We start from the raw sequence: 17,888 nt of genomic DNA, 5'->3' as shown, positions 1-17,888 counted from the left end.
GAAGCAAAACCACGCGTGCAAAGAAGCAGGAGAAAGCTAAGCACGTTGCCTGAACGTGCTCTGCTACAGAAGCCCTGAGACCCCCTCTGCCTTTTTTTTCTTTTTTTTTTTTTGGCTTCCTCTTCTTTCTTCAATGTGGAAAGGGGACCCAACTGTACTGCGAGGGCGGCGTGAGGATCGGTCAACTCATACAGAACTAGTGGAAAAGGAGTTATTTGTATACAGACGATTAAAAGCCACATTTGGAAATCTGCGGTGGGAACCTCTTCCGTACGCTGAGAAAAAGGAACTGAAGAACAACACACCTTCACCTGAACTACGGCAACCGTCCCGTGACAAAGCACGGCAACGCGCGCCGCATGCGCGAGAGGAAAGATTAATTCACGGTGTTTCTATTTAGGGCCCACCGCCCTCGCCTGAGCACCATTTCACAGGACGGAAAGGGAGTTCAGCTGGAAGAAGGCAAGCAGGCTCCGCGCAAGTATTTCTAAATCGCTTTCTATTTTCTGCTCCAGGAAAGAGACTGTGTAGGGTTTAACAAATAATTCATAATCTATACTTGTAATTTTAGTTCTTAACACTAATACGAATTAAGGTAACAGAGAGAACAACTAGCACATTGAAAGCTTTCTAACTACAGGATCTGCACAAGTGAAAATAAAAGCACAAACTACATATCTAACATGGATGTCTATGGAACAGTAACAGGTGACTATAACGCATTAGACAGCAAAAAAAGAGTCCCTGAAAAGTTAACGAACGTGCCCAGCATCACAAGGGGAACAAGAATTCTCTGCTTTCCGTCCAGCGGTGCCATTAAAAAGCTCACTTTCTCTCTGTACTGCATTTTTTTCCAGTGTCCACAAAACAGGCATCACAGCTTTGCGAGACAGCTGCATTTGAAGATCTAAGTCTCGCTGGTTCTCATTAACGTGGCTTCATGACAAACTCCTTTTCAGCTACAGTTTCCAGTTCAAAAAACTATTAGCTAAGATACAACTTAAGCAAATACTCTTAATGCTTCCGTGTATTTACGGATGGCCATCAAACATAACTAAACTGCGCTTTAAACTTTATCTTCAATAACATTAATAAACCACGCTCCATGATACAGATGTCACCAATGAAAGGAATGCACGATATTGATATTTTGTTAAATACTGTGATTCACCCCATCCTGAATCAAAACACCTAACTGATCTTGTTTTGCCGGCTATCAGAGAGGCCTTACCTCCGTCAGTGATCCAACTATCAAAGCAATGGAAATTACCCAGCATCATGTGAAACGCATTCATTTAGTTTGTAAAAATGTTTTTAAACAGTCCTATGTGAAGCAGGCAGAACAAACCCCAAACCTTACTATGTTGAATCAAGCTAACTGCTACAATTTCTCCGAGGCGTTACTCCTAACGGCGCGGTTCAGGATCGTAAGTCTCACGGTAAGCGACTGAAGCCATCAAAATCTGCAATTCAAAACGAAGAAACCGAGCTTCCAGACCTCATGATGCAAAAACCTTCCATGATTAAGACTGTTTGCCTTGGATAATTTCATCCAGGAGCCTAGATGTTAGCATCTGCCAACATATTAGCACAGAGGCAAACACCACTGCGCTGTGAAGCACAAGATCCAGAATTTGGCTTCCTTGAAGAGATGGGAGCTTAGAAGCATCAAAGTGACACACTGAGATACTGAGAAAAACAACTTGCCCTCGCTTTGTACAAACACCACCTGGACAGCACAAGTCAAAATGAATAGCTGATCCCCAAAGAGGACCTGGATTTCATAACTTCTCAGCCTGTACAGTCGGGCCAGCCGGGGAATAGGTTTTTGTCAAAAAAAAAAAAAAAACCCAGCAGCAATAAGCAACTCCATGTGGCTTAACAGAGAGCATTGCAACAGGCGAGGAATGGCTAAATACTTTGAAAAAGCACTAGTGAATAGCTATAAAGTCTGTCGTCTGCTGTAAGGAATCAAAAAAAAAAATTTACTTTGAGCAGAATTTGCCCTATCTACTACTTGCTCTATTCCTAATGAATAATCAAGATGTTACTTGGCTCTAAACACCATGGGGGAATAAAATGTCACCACTGCAGCTGCTAAAGTTCCCGCTACCGGTCCTTCCAATTAAGACTTGGGGGGAGGACAATACAAAATGTAAAATTTGATTAGTAAAAGCCTAAACCTTCGTCCAAAGCCCAGCTCTTCCTGTAATATTGCATTCTTTCCTTCTTGTGTAAACTTCTCATTATAGCAGAGACATCTTCATAATATAATAATTCTGGTTATAATGTAACTGCGGGTAACATAACTCCTACATTAGAAAAGGCAGCATGCTCTAGTAATGTTGCTTTAATGTAATTTGTGTACTGCAGGAACTGACTGAACCTGGTCATTTAGAATTTGATCAATGTGAATTAGTGTCCTAAAGAGATGAACCATCTGATAATTTAGAATTTGATCAATGTGAATCAGGACCTGACGGAGATAAAACATTTATCCTGAACATGTGCAATATCAGTCTAATTCATGCAGCACTGAAGAAAGTCATAAGCAGGCATCAGTAAGGATGGCAGACAAAATGCAGAAGACCTGTCAATGCTCTGACCCCAAGTCTGCATGGGTTTTTGGGTTTTCCCTTTTAACAGGATGAGTTATCCCTAAAGACTGGTGAAGCCACAGCTGATGTAATTTCAGGAACTAAACAGAGGAAGGAAAGGAAAATCCAGGAAATATCTAAGTCATTATCCACTCCTCTTCCCTCTGGAAACAGATTCAGCTTAAAAAGTTGCAGACGTGCAAGTTCTCTGAACAAAACTTAGTAAAATTCTAGACATGTTTAAAACTAAGTGAGACTGTTTCATACCAATACCACAATTAGACCTATTAATCTTTCACTTGGAACTGGAAATCACACTGACATGCAGCACATTGGCTTATGCATTAACAAAATTACAAATTTAGCAGTTCAACCTTATTTAATTCTTCTTCTACAGCCAATTAAACAAGCTCTTTAAACACCACTGCTTGAAAAACCGTCCTCAATCCTCACGTGCAATTAAACTGAACATGAGAAGTGCCTACTGACACCAAAAGAGCACCATCTTTAGGTTTCACTAAATCATTCATAATTTATCCATCATGCCACATACAAAAGGCAGCGTTAAAATAACATCTGCTAAGTTTAAATTCTCAGTAAAAAAGACATACCATTTAAAAGGATTTTATATATGGGAAAACGTAAAACGATACAGTAGTATAGATACTTCATGCACTCTTTTCTTTTTTTTTTTTTTTCCAACAGTTATCAAATCTACCTCAATTTATGTGTATACCTTTCAGCTATTTTTTTCTTATCATAATGTTTTCTTTTTAAAGCAATGGATGAAAACTGGATCCACTAATCAAACCTCTTCAAATCATTTTGGGGAAAATTTGGCTTGACAAAGGAAGCACAGCAATTTCAGTAACGGCATTATAGTGAAGGCTAGTCAAATAGGTGATTTCTAAACACACCTTTAGTCTCTAGAAAATTAAGAAAAAAACCCAATCTAATAAAGCATTACGGTTCTCTGATCCCCTCTCCAGATTCCTCTTTATTAAATACTCTTCTGGTTTATACAGACAGACTGAAACGTCCTCCAAAATGGGATTCTTAAAATTCTGAGCTATCGCGTGATACTATTGACTGGCCTTTGCTACATCTACCAGGATGGTAGATGCAAAAAGGACTCCAAAAGCATTAACTTCATTTTGGAAATTGTTTATATTTTAGGAATAAAAGCAGACTTCCCATCTCTGGCCACAATAACTACCTACGCTTCTTCAAATCACAATAAAAGCTTGTTTTGAAATAAAGTCAGTCAGAGTAGGCAATAACTAGACTTCAAAAGCTCAAAACACCCAAACGCAACAAAGGGAGGAAACCACCCCTCGGTGGGAACCTTAGCATAGAGGAAAAAAAATTATTATGCGCGACAACACAGCAGGCTTCTCGTCCATAACGGAAGGCCCTTCAAATCATGCTGAAATCAGAGTCAGTGGTCATTCTGTTCCTCTTGCTTGAGGGACAGAGGATTTCAGCCCTCAATGATACAAACTTTGCATCCTTAACTGGCGCAAAGGCTTTACATAAATACCAACGAACAGCTAACGACTTATGATAGTAAAAAAATAAAATGATTTTACCTTAGAGCTAAGAACTTCATACTTTTATAGCGTTTGTCAACAACTGAAAACGGCCTTTTAAGTTCCTGCCTATCAAAAAGCCAAAAGAAAAACCCACCAACCTGAAAATGGCCACAGAAAAATTCATTTTATACAGCATTTCTTGGTTACTGGTGAGACTGAAAGGTTGCAAAAAGTTCTTTTTGTGTCCTTACTAAAATGATAAACAGAACCTCCTGCCTAATGGATGAACTGGCAGAAAGGGAAGAGTCCGAGCCTAAGGGTCAGAGTCCCTTTGATTCATCAGTTACTGTATCTTCATTTAACCATCCTCAGGACCCACAAAAATTATTTAATTTGACCTTTACTGTTAGGGGCAAAGTTAAGTTGCTAATTTAAATCCTTCCACATCATGGATGAATACTATTGTAATGCAAACTTGTAACTACATTTTTGCTGTTCCATTAGTGAAAGTATTCTAAAAATATGTTCCTTAAGCATATTTCATGCATCTTAATAAAATACTAATTAATTTATATTTGATAACTGTACATCTAATTTCTATGCAGCTTATGGTTATTGTGGATTGCCTTCCAAATTCTTCAAAATTCTCTCATTTCAATAACCAGCATTTTTTCCAGCACAGACTGAAAGGCTCTGTGCTGGCAAAAAGGGGAATTATTATGCATTTTAATGTGGATAAGGGTTCCTCTACTTCCCAGCCTCAAAAATAACGATAAAAAAAACTTACTTGAACCGAGCTGCCACTTCATCGGCGGCTTTTTGGTATTGCTCTGTGGTAACTTTGTAGAACTGCGCGCTCTGGAAAGGTGAAAAAAATCAAAAACTTAATGATACAGATTTTATGTAATATCGATTACATAAACGCTAATACTTATCAAGTAATAGCAATTTGGATATTTTATAAATTAACTTTATTTTTTTTTTAACAGCCTTAAATATGCTACACACAGCGTTTTTGATAAGCGCGACCTCCTTTTTCAGGAAGGTTACGCAAAAGACACGGCTCTCTCAAAGGGAGATAGGTTAAGATTCAAGTATTTAGCATTAGGTAGTACTAGGACATTTGAAGTTTCTCCTACAGGAGGAAAAAAAAAAGTCAAAATACTGAATCTTTATCTTTTCGCGTGTGCATGTTTGTGCTACTGACACATACATCCCCACCTAGCTTGCAGGTGATATTCATGTGAAACTTCCAAGTTGCACAATAAATTAACTATGATCGGACTTTCTCTTCTGCTCTTTGCCTTGAAGACGCATCTCGTAGGGAGTTATTTCAATGTGCCAAGCTTCCAGGTTGCTCCAACCGGTTGCTAATTTTAGTTTTTAAAATAAGTCAGCGTCAGAACACATTTCTACCTCCCCTAAACCAGGGAAAGCCTTTCACTCCGTTTCTCCAAGTCATTAATTTCCAAAATGCAGGCCAGACAAGACTGAGTCATCAAGCAGTAAAACTTCTCAATACTTAAAAATGTCACAGCTTCTCAGTGGGACGCAGAATATTCCAAGATAAATGACTATAATGTCCCGACACTTTATGTCTAAATAATATAGGTTTGGTATTTTTAAAGAGGTTTTTATAGCCCTAACACAGTTGGACTTAAGATATAATAACTAAGGCACCTGGCTTCACAGTTGGAGGAATAAGAAAATTAAAGCAGCTCAAAAGTTTTCAAAAACCAATTTCTCCTCTGACACTTGGGGCATACAGAAAACGTAACGCTGTGGAGATGTATAAAAGTGTTTTTGGCACGAGCTGGAACTCTGGAGTTAGTTTCGCAACTCGAGTCACCTCGCATCCAAGAAATCACGTCAAAAACCAGTAACAACAATCTTACAAGTACACACTCCACACTTGCACAAACGAAATTTTAAAACTCATGTCAACAATCGACCTATTAATACTACAGTTTAAGGTTATCTGTATCGTGACATGATTCTGCATCTTCAGAACGTTTAACATACTCGGATGGCACAATGAAGTCCACAGAAACTGTCCTTCCAAGTTTGTTGTGGGTAAAGTAAGCACAGTTTCTTTTTCTTTATTTATTTTTCCAAGGCATTGATATACGACAAAGGGAGTCTACCTAGAACATTGTCCCAAAAATATTAGTTTGTGACTGGAAAGACCCCTCTTACAAAAGCCAAAGGTGACATAGTCTCCGTGATCAGTGGGTTAGTACGTATCCCTCGAACAACATTTATCGGGGACACATTATGTTATAAGAAAACCAGCCCAGGCAGCCCCTAAGGCAAAAACGCTCAATGAAAACTTCAGAAGAGGCAGCTTTAACCGGAAAGGTAAAAACATTTTTCCTTCTTGCTTGAGGAGCTCATCTTCCAAAGTTTGTTCTTGTGAATTATGAACTTGAAACGCACAGAAATCACTAGAAAAAACAGCAACGGAGAACAAGAGCAAAATTGCATTTCGAGTCTAATATTTTACCGCAAATTAAAACAAATTGCGTAACATATACTGCAGCCAAAGGGCACGTACAGATCACAAAGAGCACGGTGGTCTACTGCACTCCTGCTTCTGAGATTCAGACCTAATAATTCATTTGTACTGGAATCAAGGTTTCCATGCATGTGACTTGAGGTCATTTATTTTTTCATAAATCATTGTTGGCCAGTAAGAAAATGAAAATGAAATCCTCCTCACACCAGTGACCTCTTTGCATTCAGCAATCTCGGCTGCCCAGTGACGGTCACATCCAGGTTTCTTGGACGTAGATGAAATCAATAGGTATGTGATTAGACAGCAGACTGACTATGGGGCGAGTGCGGACAGGTCACCATTTGAGATGATGAATAGCTCTCTATCATACTACAGTCCCCTATGATGCTAACATTTACTATAATCTTATTTGGGCTGCGATTTATCTTTCTTTTGCCTGATCAATAAAGATGAACACAACAGTTGTAAGGATCGATTGCAATTTTTTATCATTTTCAAGCATGAAGGCACATTTTTGACACAAAAACAATATTCTGAGCGTACCTGTCCTATTTTTTAATTGCAGTTCAAGTGATCAACTGAGCTCTCATACATGCCGAGACGTTTGAATCCTATAGTAGAGTCAAGCTATCACGAAATTCTTTGTCATCTTAGCTAAACTGCACTGTGTTTCTTGGATCAGATCTTCCTTTGAAATTCGCTCAGATTCTCCTTCATACATACGTATTCGCAGATATATGTACATACATAATCTCCACAATCCAAAGACGAAACAGCTTTTGAGAAGTCCTCCCTCATCCTCAAGGCAAAGCAACAATGGCCATTTCCCTAACTCCAGAAAAAATTGGTGCTATAAAGTAGTGCCAGTTGGAATTACTGCATCGTCCTTTAACAAACAACTAATGCCTTCATAAACGATTGGGGAGCGAGTTCTCTACTGTTAATATAAACGATTTCCTCAGTCAACAAATAAATACATGCAACTATTGTATATCTAGTCTGTACATTCGTTCATTCATATTCATTCATTCTGTTCACTCCAAGCGGAAGAAAAAAAGCCATGGTCCAATTCTCCGATTAGCAGAGGCCCATGTTTCTTAAAGAGTTTATCAGAGCTATCCCAACCAGCAGAGGTACTCTATCAGAAAGTAGCTCTGGATCAGGCGCTCAGTCAGCAAGTCTTGTGGATTTTAATGGGTTCCAGCAGATACTCCAAATGCTGCCGTTTTCTCCCCAAAGCGTGTGCAAATGCATGGGGGGGGGGGGGGGGAGGGAGAGGGAAGGAGACCAAAATGCAGTATCGCTTACCATTTTGCACTAAGCGTTGTAGACATGTGCAGACAAACGTCAGCTATGTTTATGCCTTCCCCCCCAAAAAACCCACTTCCCTAGGATTCCTTTAACTAACTGAACCGCTGAAAAGGTCAAGAACTCTATTTTGGGATCTGTTACAGAGTTCTTACATAACATGGGGCATGTTGCTTAACTTTAACATCAAAATCAAGTGGCAAATCCAGGTCTTAGTGACTAAACTTTAGCTGCTTAAAAGTGAAAGCGTCTAGTCTAAACCAATGCCTGGGTTTTACTCCGTAAGCACAGGTGGTTCTAGATAGCAGTTGATCCTCCCCGTCTTACAGAGTAATTAATTCTGCTCAAAATAGTCTATCATCTCTCCCAAAGGGGGCTGAGATAAGCAGCTCAGAAGAGATGTGCAACTTTTAGGCTGCTAAAGCTGGGGGAAATTAAATCACTTGCGTATACGCTCTTCATTCGCTGTTTGCTTGACTGAAGGAACACTGTCCACCCTTAAAAGAAAAATCAAAGTACTTGATCAGACTAAAATCCATCCTGCCCAGGACTCTGACAGGGATTAACTGCACGTGTCTAGGAGAAGACATCATTCTCATAGTAGCTTGTGACTCAGGGACATCCTGAACCAGAGACATTATCTTCTTCGTCTCTCATCCGCTAAGGAGCACGTGGAAGCATACAGCGTCCAGAACTTTTCATCCAGGCTGCTGGCTACAACTTGGTTAAAATTGGTCTTAAATTCTCTGCAGAGTATGCAGAGGACACTGTTGCAGTCTGGGTTGCTACCTCCTCAGCCTGGCCTCTGCCAGATCCATCCAGGTCTACTGAACAAGCATGGGTCTGCATCAAGGCCAGAAGCATGTTCAGGGAGGGCTTTCACCTCCAGAAAGGATGAGCATTCAGACTAAGCCAGCCTACTTGGGGAAAGCCAAAGCTTTTATACCATGTACAGTGACTAACATCTGTTCTTAGGGTTGAGCCCCAAACCTCACTCTGACTGACAGCATAGACAAACCCAGTCACCTCTGATTTACAGGGCTGAACATAACTACAACTGCTAAATAAGAGTTTTGTTCCAGACGTCTAAAACGCTAGAAAAAGATGAGGATTCCAAGAGATCATATCATGCCTTACCTATCTCTTACCAAGCACAAGAGGTACTTGTGATAATTTCAGCTTTCATCACCGCACGTTTTTCACATGGAAAAAACTTTGGACTTAATTACCTCACGCAGGAATTAGGAAATTTATTTTCCCATCTTTAATATTATAGGAACAGTAATAGAGAAAGGCCTATTAAATTAATAATTCTGCAGAGTTTGGATGCTGAGAAATAATTAATACATAGGGTGCACACTGAGCAGTGGAGATAAAGAAAAAACACTGAATAACTAGGATCATATGAGGGAACCTCAACAACTACATAATCAGGTAAGACTATACATTACAAATCCTTGTCAACTGAAACAGCCTACTGCCTTTTATGTTGGCAATTTCTAACTTACAAGCATTAAGTTTAGCACTTCACTATTCTTTTAGCAGAGAAAGATTAAAAAAAAAAAAAAGAAAAAAAAGTACAGAGCAAGCTGGGGGAGAAAAAGTCCACCAAATCCTGGAAATATCATGACATAAAATCACACTGACACTGTCAAGCTGTCTTGCAGGTTCTGTAGAGGAACATGCTCCCAATGGCTATCAACCCTTCTGCTCTGTTCCTCAATCCAGCTAACTCATTCCTCCTCCAGTCTACTTTTAACAGTATTTCCTATCCTGTATCTCCAAAAGAGGCTCCTAGCCTTTCCTGTGAAATGATTCTGGCATTCTCACAACTTCTTTGCTTTCTATGCCCGTTCCCTCTCCCTTAAGTTGTGCTTCCAGATGTCCTCTGCTTAGTCTCCCATCCCCCTCACTCTCCCAGCGTTGGCACAGTGCATTGTGCTCAGGCTGGTCTTCTGGCAGCTCACACTTCCTGATAACCAACATATATAATGTCGGTACAAGGAAGGACAGTCCTCCTCCCTTCAGCTCCAGTAGCTGGCCCAGAGGCGGAGAGGAGCAATAGCAGGTAGGAAAGTTCTTCTGCTATTAAGACCTCCAGCTGGCTCAGGGTCTCTGGGGCTGCAGCACGGGCGGTTTTGTCACTGTGGAAAAGCTGCGAGACAACGGATTGCATTCAGGAGAGCTTGAAGTCAAATGTTCATCCCTAACGAGTTTTTAATGTGGCTGTTTTCGATCTCTGCTAGTGCTCGGGCAACAGCACCATGCAAATAAAACACTTGAGTAAACACTGCATTTTGCACTCCTTATCCACTTGGGTCAGCACAGCAGAAGGCTCTTGCTCTGACAAGCAAAAGCTGAGTTGGAAGCAGGGGACCACTGTATTAATAGATGTGTGAATTGATATTCTTATAGGAACATCACTTGTCTTACTACACTTGAGTATGACAAGTTTAGATGCATGATCCCAGGCACGGCAAAAAACAAGTGCTGGAAGGCATCCAAACACTGCCAAATTTTACCTTCCTGATACAAAAATTCTTCACCTATAGCTCCAAATATTACGTAGTAAACTTTTTTTTTTTTTTAAATGCTGTAAGCTTATGTTAGGTACTGTGCAGGCAGTAAGCCATTCAGAGGTGTTCGCAGTCGGAAAACCTGCAAAGACCTATACAAATAAATAATTTCACACATGACGGTAATCCACTTGACCTGAATGGGATCACCACATACAAAGTTACTTACCTAAGTGTTTATGGCTCTAAGACTAAGTGGATAACACATTGGTTGCAAACCAAATCAAAATGAGTGACAAGTAGTGTTTGCTATGCCTTTTATTTAGCACCTTTCTTTGAAAAGAAAGATTAGAATTTGTTGCTCTTGTGGAAGAAGAGCCTTTTTAAGAGCTACCTTCAAAGAAGAGAACAGAAAGGAGTGTAGGCTAGCATTGTGGAAGAGAAGCTAAAGCAAAGACGACTTGGATCTTAATTTCAAGTCTGTCCAATTTTCCCTGATAAATACGCCAAGCGGTAGCAAGTATAAATAACCGTATAAATCGGTAGAGAAAAATGTGATCTGACCATGGGAAAAAATACTTTCATCACATCAGCCTCTGAAATAATTTTCCCTCAATAAAAGTAGGAGCAGACACTCCTCAAATAACGTATTGCGGAGGAACAGGAGAAGAATTATTTTTGCCTGATAGCTATGATTTTAAACATCTGTATTAGAAAATAAATCTCTACAGAATCTTACAAGGCCGGCTGCTTTGTCTGCATGCCGAACCTCAAAGTAGAAGTGCATGTTTTAGTCTCTGCCGAAAATCTTCAGATTTGCAGCCAGATAAAGTTCTCCAAGACCTTGTGTCATCCAAGCTGATAAAAGATTATCAAAAGAACCAAGAGAACTTGAGAGTCCTCATTTAATTTCACCAAAGAAACATCACCTATATGCACTATTTTATTACAAACGTGCTGAAACTGTTTTTACTGCACAGACATACTATGACTTTTTGCCATTGAAATTTTCCTTTTAAGCGCCTCGGCTCTTAAAGCCCTGACAGATTCAGTATGAACATAAGAGTCAGGCAATCTATTTTAAGGGCTTTTTTTTTTTAATTTAATAGGTAACAGTTTATTTGACAAAGAAAAAGATGTGTGACTTCCATACAAAAGAGGCAAAACGTGGCCTTTGCTACAAGTTAGTGCTGTGAAAGACAAAAATGGGCACAGCTTGACTTCAGAGCAGCCCAGCGCCTGCTCCACCCACTAAAGGAAAGAGGACCCTGGGCTGATTGGCACCTTTGAGATTCAGGGTAGAAATTTTAATTTAAAGACTTCTTTTTCCTTGTCATCCTCCCCCACTGAAGGACTCAAAGCAACGGCAGGCAAAGATTATCACATTCACTGAATGGTAAATTGGAAAGAGTTTTTTCGCCTTTTTTTTTTTTTTAAACCTATTTTTGCTGAAGTTAAGCTTACTTTTATCCCCACATTGAACTTCTGGCCATTTCATCTCAGGTTTTTGTAAGAACTCATTTGTACATAATATGAAATATTTTGTTTTACTCATTCTGTTGGCAGGCAGCCTGAGACCTGTACAGGAGGGAAACTGTCTTAAGCCTGTAGAGTTGCTTCGTAGGTTTGAATCCAGCCTCAAGACTGCTACAGTCTCCAGTCTGTTTTGTTACTGCAAAATAGGGACAAGCCAGGCCAGACAGTACCTCTGCCTGAAGAGGTACAGCAGTAGTGCAGAGGAAACCCAGGGAGAATTGTGTTTCAGGTAGCATGGAGGACCTGTATAACGTGCATGGTCACCAGATCACGCCCCCCTGTTATGCAAACTATTTCTAATGTCAAATAGACTACGTGGACTAGAAAGAAAAAGGCAAGATAAAGTGCTACATATATATAGCATATATAATAGCATTATACATATATAATAGCTTTAACACACCCAATCACGCTTGATTTATGAGGCTGTCAATAAAAGCAAAAAAAAAAAAAAAAAGAAGGGGGAAAGGGATATTGACAAAGCGAGAACAAGCTTACCTAGTGTAGGGCTAAACGGGGTGCATACATCTAAGTTCCAGACTATATATTACTGCTTTTTCAATATATGATCACTTTTATGGCATCTTTATTTGAATTAAAAGCCTCTATTCGTCTCTGAATTGATTTCAATAAGCCATGGAATACCAAGCGTATAACATCATACAGATTCCCAAGCAATACTGCATCTTTATTCTACCTCAAATGCTATTAAAATGATACATGAAGGAAGTAATTTCTTCTGAAATGTCATCGGATCAGGCCCTTGCTAGAATTTTTAGACAAGTTGTTTTTATACAAGTTATGGCTTCTCTCATTTGGTCTGACTGTGCTATTCAGCCAACTGTTGTGCTTTTTTCCGCTCCAAGGAAATGACAATGTCCAACACCCCACTTATGTTATCAGAAAGCTTAAGATTTCTGCTTCTTGCTGGGGTTTGCACAAGCATCTGTTACTATGAACTATATTTGAATGAGGGGACTGATTGCCTTTGGTATTCTGTTTTGACTTCATCCTAAGACAAGAACCCACTGAATGGGCCAGAAAATTCTCTGTAGCTGTCACAGGGCTCAACATAATGAGGCATTTAACTTTTATGAAAATCTATTCAAATGGAACATCTTGAGATAAAAGAATGGCTGCTGCCCAGAGCAGCGAGTTTTTCAAGTCTGAACTCCAGCGCAGACGCTGCTTCCAGAGCGTCAGATCTTCCAGAGGAGTATCCAAAAGATGGTGGGAGACTCTGACAACATGATAAGGATGCTCAGCACAAAGGACTTCACAGGTATTCAAAGAGACAAGAGACACGCAGGCAGAACAGGGGACGTGCTGTCACGGCAGAGGAGAACTTTTTAACTGCAAGACTAGTAAGGCAAAAGTAGCTGCAAAGGAGGAGAGAAAACACAAACTGAAAGAGAAGCTCTGGAATTCAGAAAAGCTAAGTTAAGGATCTGGACTAAGTCTGGAGAACAACTGCGGATGGTAAGGAATTTAAGGCTAAGACCTACTTTCAGGGGCTTGGTGCAGCTTACCTAAAGCTACGTATTTCCTGTGTTGGCTAAAATTCAAGTGCAGTTCCCTCCCCTCCACCTTTTACTCCTCATCCTTTCCAAAGTCACAGTCATCTTCCCCATAGGCCCTGGAAGAAACAGGCTATGAACCAGAGCGTCCCTATGATGGAAAAAACGTCCAAACTATTAGAGACTGTAGGGAGGACTCTGAACATCCATGCCACCAAACGTGTATCTACAGAACATGAAAAGGCATTCAAGTACCTGTAATAGAGCTGAATATGCCAGAGAAAGAGACAGTACTACAACCTACTCAAGCAAAAGAGAAAAACATACTGCAGCTTGGTAAATGTTCTGCCAGAAGACAATTCACTTCCCAACACAATTTGTTTGGTTTCATGACATATGCGTTTGTCAAAGAATACACATTCAACGTGCAGCAAGTGGGGCAAACTACTAAACTCAGTTATCAGCAGAAAATGGAAAAAATAACTCATTCTCTGACCTTTTCTCTTGAATTTCCAATCTTGTTTTTCAGGCACAACTAACTAATACCTTTAACTGCAACTATTAATGTCTCTAAAGTTTCTCACAAGCTATGCTTCACTTCACTTCTCTGCCCTAGCAGAACATTGATCTCTAATTTGTTAACATTTGGAGCTGCCAAGGAAAGTGAAAGCCCTTGTGAAAAGGACAAATCTATTCAAAATTCTTACAGTTATTCACCCAAGCATCTAATCTGCATGTAATTGTAGTATAGTCTTTAATACAAATGTTCTCAGTCTTACAGATGCACATGCAAACGGCACAACTCTATTTATTTCTCCTGCTGATGACAAGGTGCTTAACCTCAATCATTCCTATTTACAACTTTTCTTCTCAATCTTGCCTCCTCCACTATTTCATATTACAAAATAAATTCTCCCTAAGGTACCAGTATTTACTATTTCTCAATGTCCTAAAGTAGACCCCCCCCCCCAAAAAAAAAAAAAGACAGGTCTACATTACCGAAGAAATACAAGTTCAGCAGTCCCTTCTCTCAGTGGCACTGGATACAGGTTGTAGGTAGAGGTACTAGGAATTGCTGGTCCCCTTTATAAAATTAGCTCTCAAATACAGGTCCAGATGGTTACTTTTGCAAAGCAGAAGCCACGTCTTAGAAAACTATGTCAGTTCACAGGGAAACTAGGATCAGCGTATGCCTTGAGCAGGGGTCCATGGGTTACAAGGGGATCCTGATCTTTCCTTTCAACGTATAAGACACAAATCTTTCTTTTCCACTAGCCAGATATAGTTATTTCAAATACAGCTACAAGGAACTGCAATCCAGCTATGCAGCTAGTTTACCTCATCAGTACAGCTACGCAGAGCATCCCATATCTAGAGCAATGCAAAGTCAACTTTACATCTATTATAGCCATGCAGAGTTGCAGCTCATGCCCCACATGAGCAATCGTTACAAAACCTGGTGGTGTCACAAAAGCGAGGGAAGAGAACTCGAGCCTACCCACAAAGCTGTTGTTGCAAGCTTGTAGCAGAGACAGCTCCAAGTACAAGGTAGCTCCTATATAACCACAGCAGCCATGCTGTCTTGCGCATCCCAGGCTGACCAAGCAACATTTTAAGATCACGTTAACTTCTGCAGTCAGAGGAACAGTCTGACAAAATCACCTTCAACATCGCCTCCTTCAAACTCATACTGGTCAGCTTTGAGAAGCACACAGTTATCCCATTAAAGCAGTCAAAGAGTAAGATCAAACTGTTTCTGTGAATCATGGGTGAAAAGCTGGCTGGCTCATCAAGCCCAAAGGGCAGCGTTTAATGGTTCATGCTGTGCTCGGAGGCCATTTAGACACAGAGTTCCTCAGAGGTCTATACTGCAGCCTTTCCTGTTTAACATCTTGATCAATGGCCTGGAGGAGAAGACAAAGGGCACGCTCATCAAGTTTGCACACAACACCAAACTGGTGGCACATGCCCTGTGAGGAGAGGTCCAGGGAACGTGGCTCGTTCAGCCTGGTATAGAAAAGGGGGGACGTAATAGCAGTCTTCAGAAAACCAAGAGGTTATCAACAAGATGGAGTCAGGCTCTTTACTGAGGCGCATGGTAGGAGAAAAAGACACGACGATAGTAAATTGAAACAAAGAAGGTTCCTAATGGATAGAAGGAAAAAAAAATTCCCTCTGAGAATAATTAAGCATTGCAACTGGGACCCAAAGAGGTCACAGAATCTCCAGCCTTGGAGACTTTCAAGATCCAGTTGGAGAAAGCCCTGAACAACCTGGTCCGACTTCAGTGTTGACACTGCTTTCAGCAGGGCATCACACCTTCCGAGTCCCCTTCTGATCCAAACAGTTTTATGATTCTATGAATATATGCATACTTACAGCCAGTGATATGCCTAGTATCAGAAGGAAAACCTGATATTGGCTGGCAGATGTGTAATCTGCATTGCAGCTTCATGTGAAATTCATCTTTTGGCAAAAGCCCAACAGAAAGAATCAGGGATTGGCTACATCTTCTTTCAAATAAATGGTAAGTAGGTGAGTTTAGCTTAATTTATTAGATCTACCCACTATCACTGCTCAGTTAGACTGCTTGCCTAAAGGCATAATGAGTGCGAGATTACCATTTTCTGAAAAGCACAGTGCTGCCACAAATAACACTTATGCGCCAATCATCAAGAGATCAAGAATAAAGTTCTTAAAAGCAATTCTAAAATATTCTGCCTCTCACAATCCAAGAGCCTTAGCAACAATGTCATCCCAAATGCTTATTCCTGTCTTTATATCATAGTTGTAAAAAGTTTTGTCTTTGTGTTTTGAACCAATAACAGGTTGCAATAACTTTCGCAGGCTGACGGGAGACTGCACTGATGTACAAGAGCAGTTCTGACCAACACTACCAAAGCCTTCACACTGAGGAACTACAACCTGCAGCGTCCAAATAGGAAGAGGTTATTATCCAGGAAGACTTCAGGATCTGTCAGGTCAGACCAACAAATTTTGCAGGCTATTACTGGCACAAATCTTCCAAATGGTGGTATCTGACTGATTGCATCATTGTCAGGTGAAAACCTTTTGATGACGTCAGGCTCAGCGAGTCAGTAAAGAGGAGATGATTGCTGGACAGACCATCATTTCAGCACGCAAATGCTGAAAGCTCCACATCAAACCACCCACAAGGTAACACAGCAGGAAGTCTTTCAGTCACAAAATATCAACCACCCCACAGCTGAAGCTGTAAAACAAGACCTAAGCACAACAGTAGAAAACTAAATATCAATAACAGTTTTTAGTGATAATGAAAATAACTGAAGTACTTCAAGGATAATCTCCTGCAGCTGCTTTGAACACCATGCAGGAACAGTCTGCAAACACCAAGACTGGTACAGTAGGAATGCTGGTGCAATAAGAAGTTGGTACAATACAAATGCACAAAAATAAAATACAAATTGGTACAACAGAAAATTAGTATACTAAGAACGAGAATATAAAAAAGTTGTTTGGTGAAAAATAACATATGCATTTGCCTTAGATGACTGCTAAGTATCAGAATCCAAGAAAACTACTTTTTATACTCTTCAGCCTAAATCGAGAACTATGCTGCTACTTAGTGAAGCAAGAAAGGAAACGAGCTATAAGCACGTTTAAATCAAACTCATATAAGAATTTTACGATGTTCTTACAACAGCGTATTCCAGTAGTTCCATCTCCTTGCAACTCAGATGGAAATACTCTACTGAAAGAAACACAGCCAAAACTAACGAAGGTGGGCTTCTCATTTAAAAACTTTCTAAATAAAAAATCCCGGTCCGGTGACAAAGAAACCGATTAAGTTTCTCCGTATGCCATGGGTGTAACCATCAGCACCAAACATACTCCTTCAGAGTCTACAAGCACAGCTCTATTGCTCTCAAGGGATAAGGCAAGATGCCACAAAACTCCTACAGCCGAAAGACGTGCAAGGCCAAACAATTCAAATGCAGACCGCTAACAAAAACGTTCACTGTCAATTTATAGCTGTGTTTCGTGTTCTCTAAAGATGCTTTCCTCTATTTACTGGCCTTCTTTTTCTGCATTCTTTGCAGGTTTTGTTTAGTCTCACTATCCATTTCAATCCCCCCTCCCACAGCATTCAAGCCTTAGCTGTTATTCTGCTTTTCAACCTTTCTGCGGATGCTTAGTACCTCTGTATATTCTCCCACCAGGGCCTCCCTTTTCCCTGGCCGTTCAAAGTGATCACTTGTGCTAAACTATCTGTTTCTTCAGACATCCACAACCTTTCAGAGACATCTCTTCCTTATCAGTCTGCACAGATTTTTAGTCACTTCTTGAGAACATAATCTGCATTACACACAAAGCCCCCACCCACA

General features: G+C 40.3%; 1 protein-coding gene across 4 annotated transcripts in view; it reads right to left on the bottom strand.

Moving 5' to 3' along the window:
- CHCHD3 (coiled-coil-helix-coiled-coil-helix domain containing 3) overlaps positions 1–17,888 on the bottom strand; it is a 160,795-nt gene that overhangs the window by 23,703 nt on the left and 119,204 nt on the right. For all 4 annotated transcript variants that reach the window (XM_068953663.1, XM_068953600.1, XM_068953450.1 and 1 more), the window contains one exon: positions 4,917–4,987. In XM_068953663.1, coding sequence (XP_068809764.1) covers positions 4,917–4,987 — 71 coding nt within the window. The remainder of the gene's footprint in view (positions 1–4,916; positions 4,988–17,888) is intronic.

This window comes from Struthio camelus, chromosome 1 (genome assembly GCF_040807025.1).
Source record: "Struthio camelus isolate bStrCam1 chromosome 1, bStrCam1.hap1, whole genome shotgun sequence".
NCBI lineage: Eukaryota > Metazoa > Chordata > Aves > Struthioniformes > Struthionidae > Struthio > Struthio camelus.
This window is presented reverse-complemented; position numbering and strand designations above follow the sequence as displayed.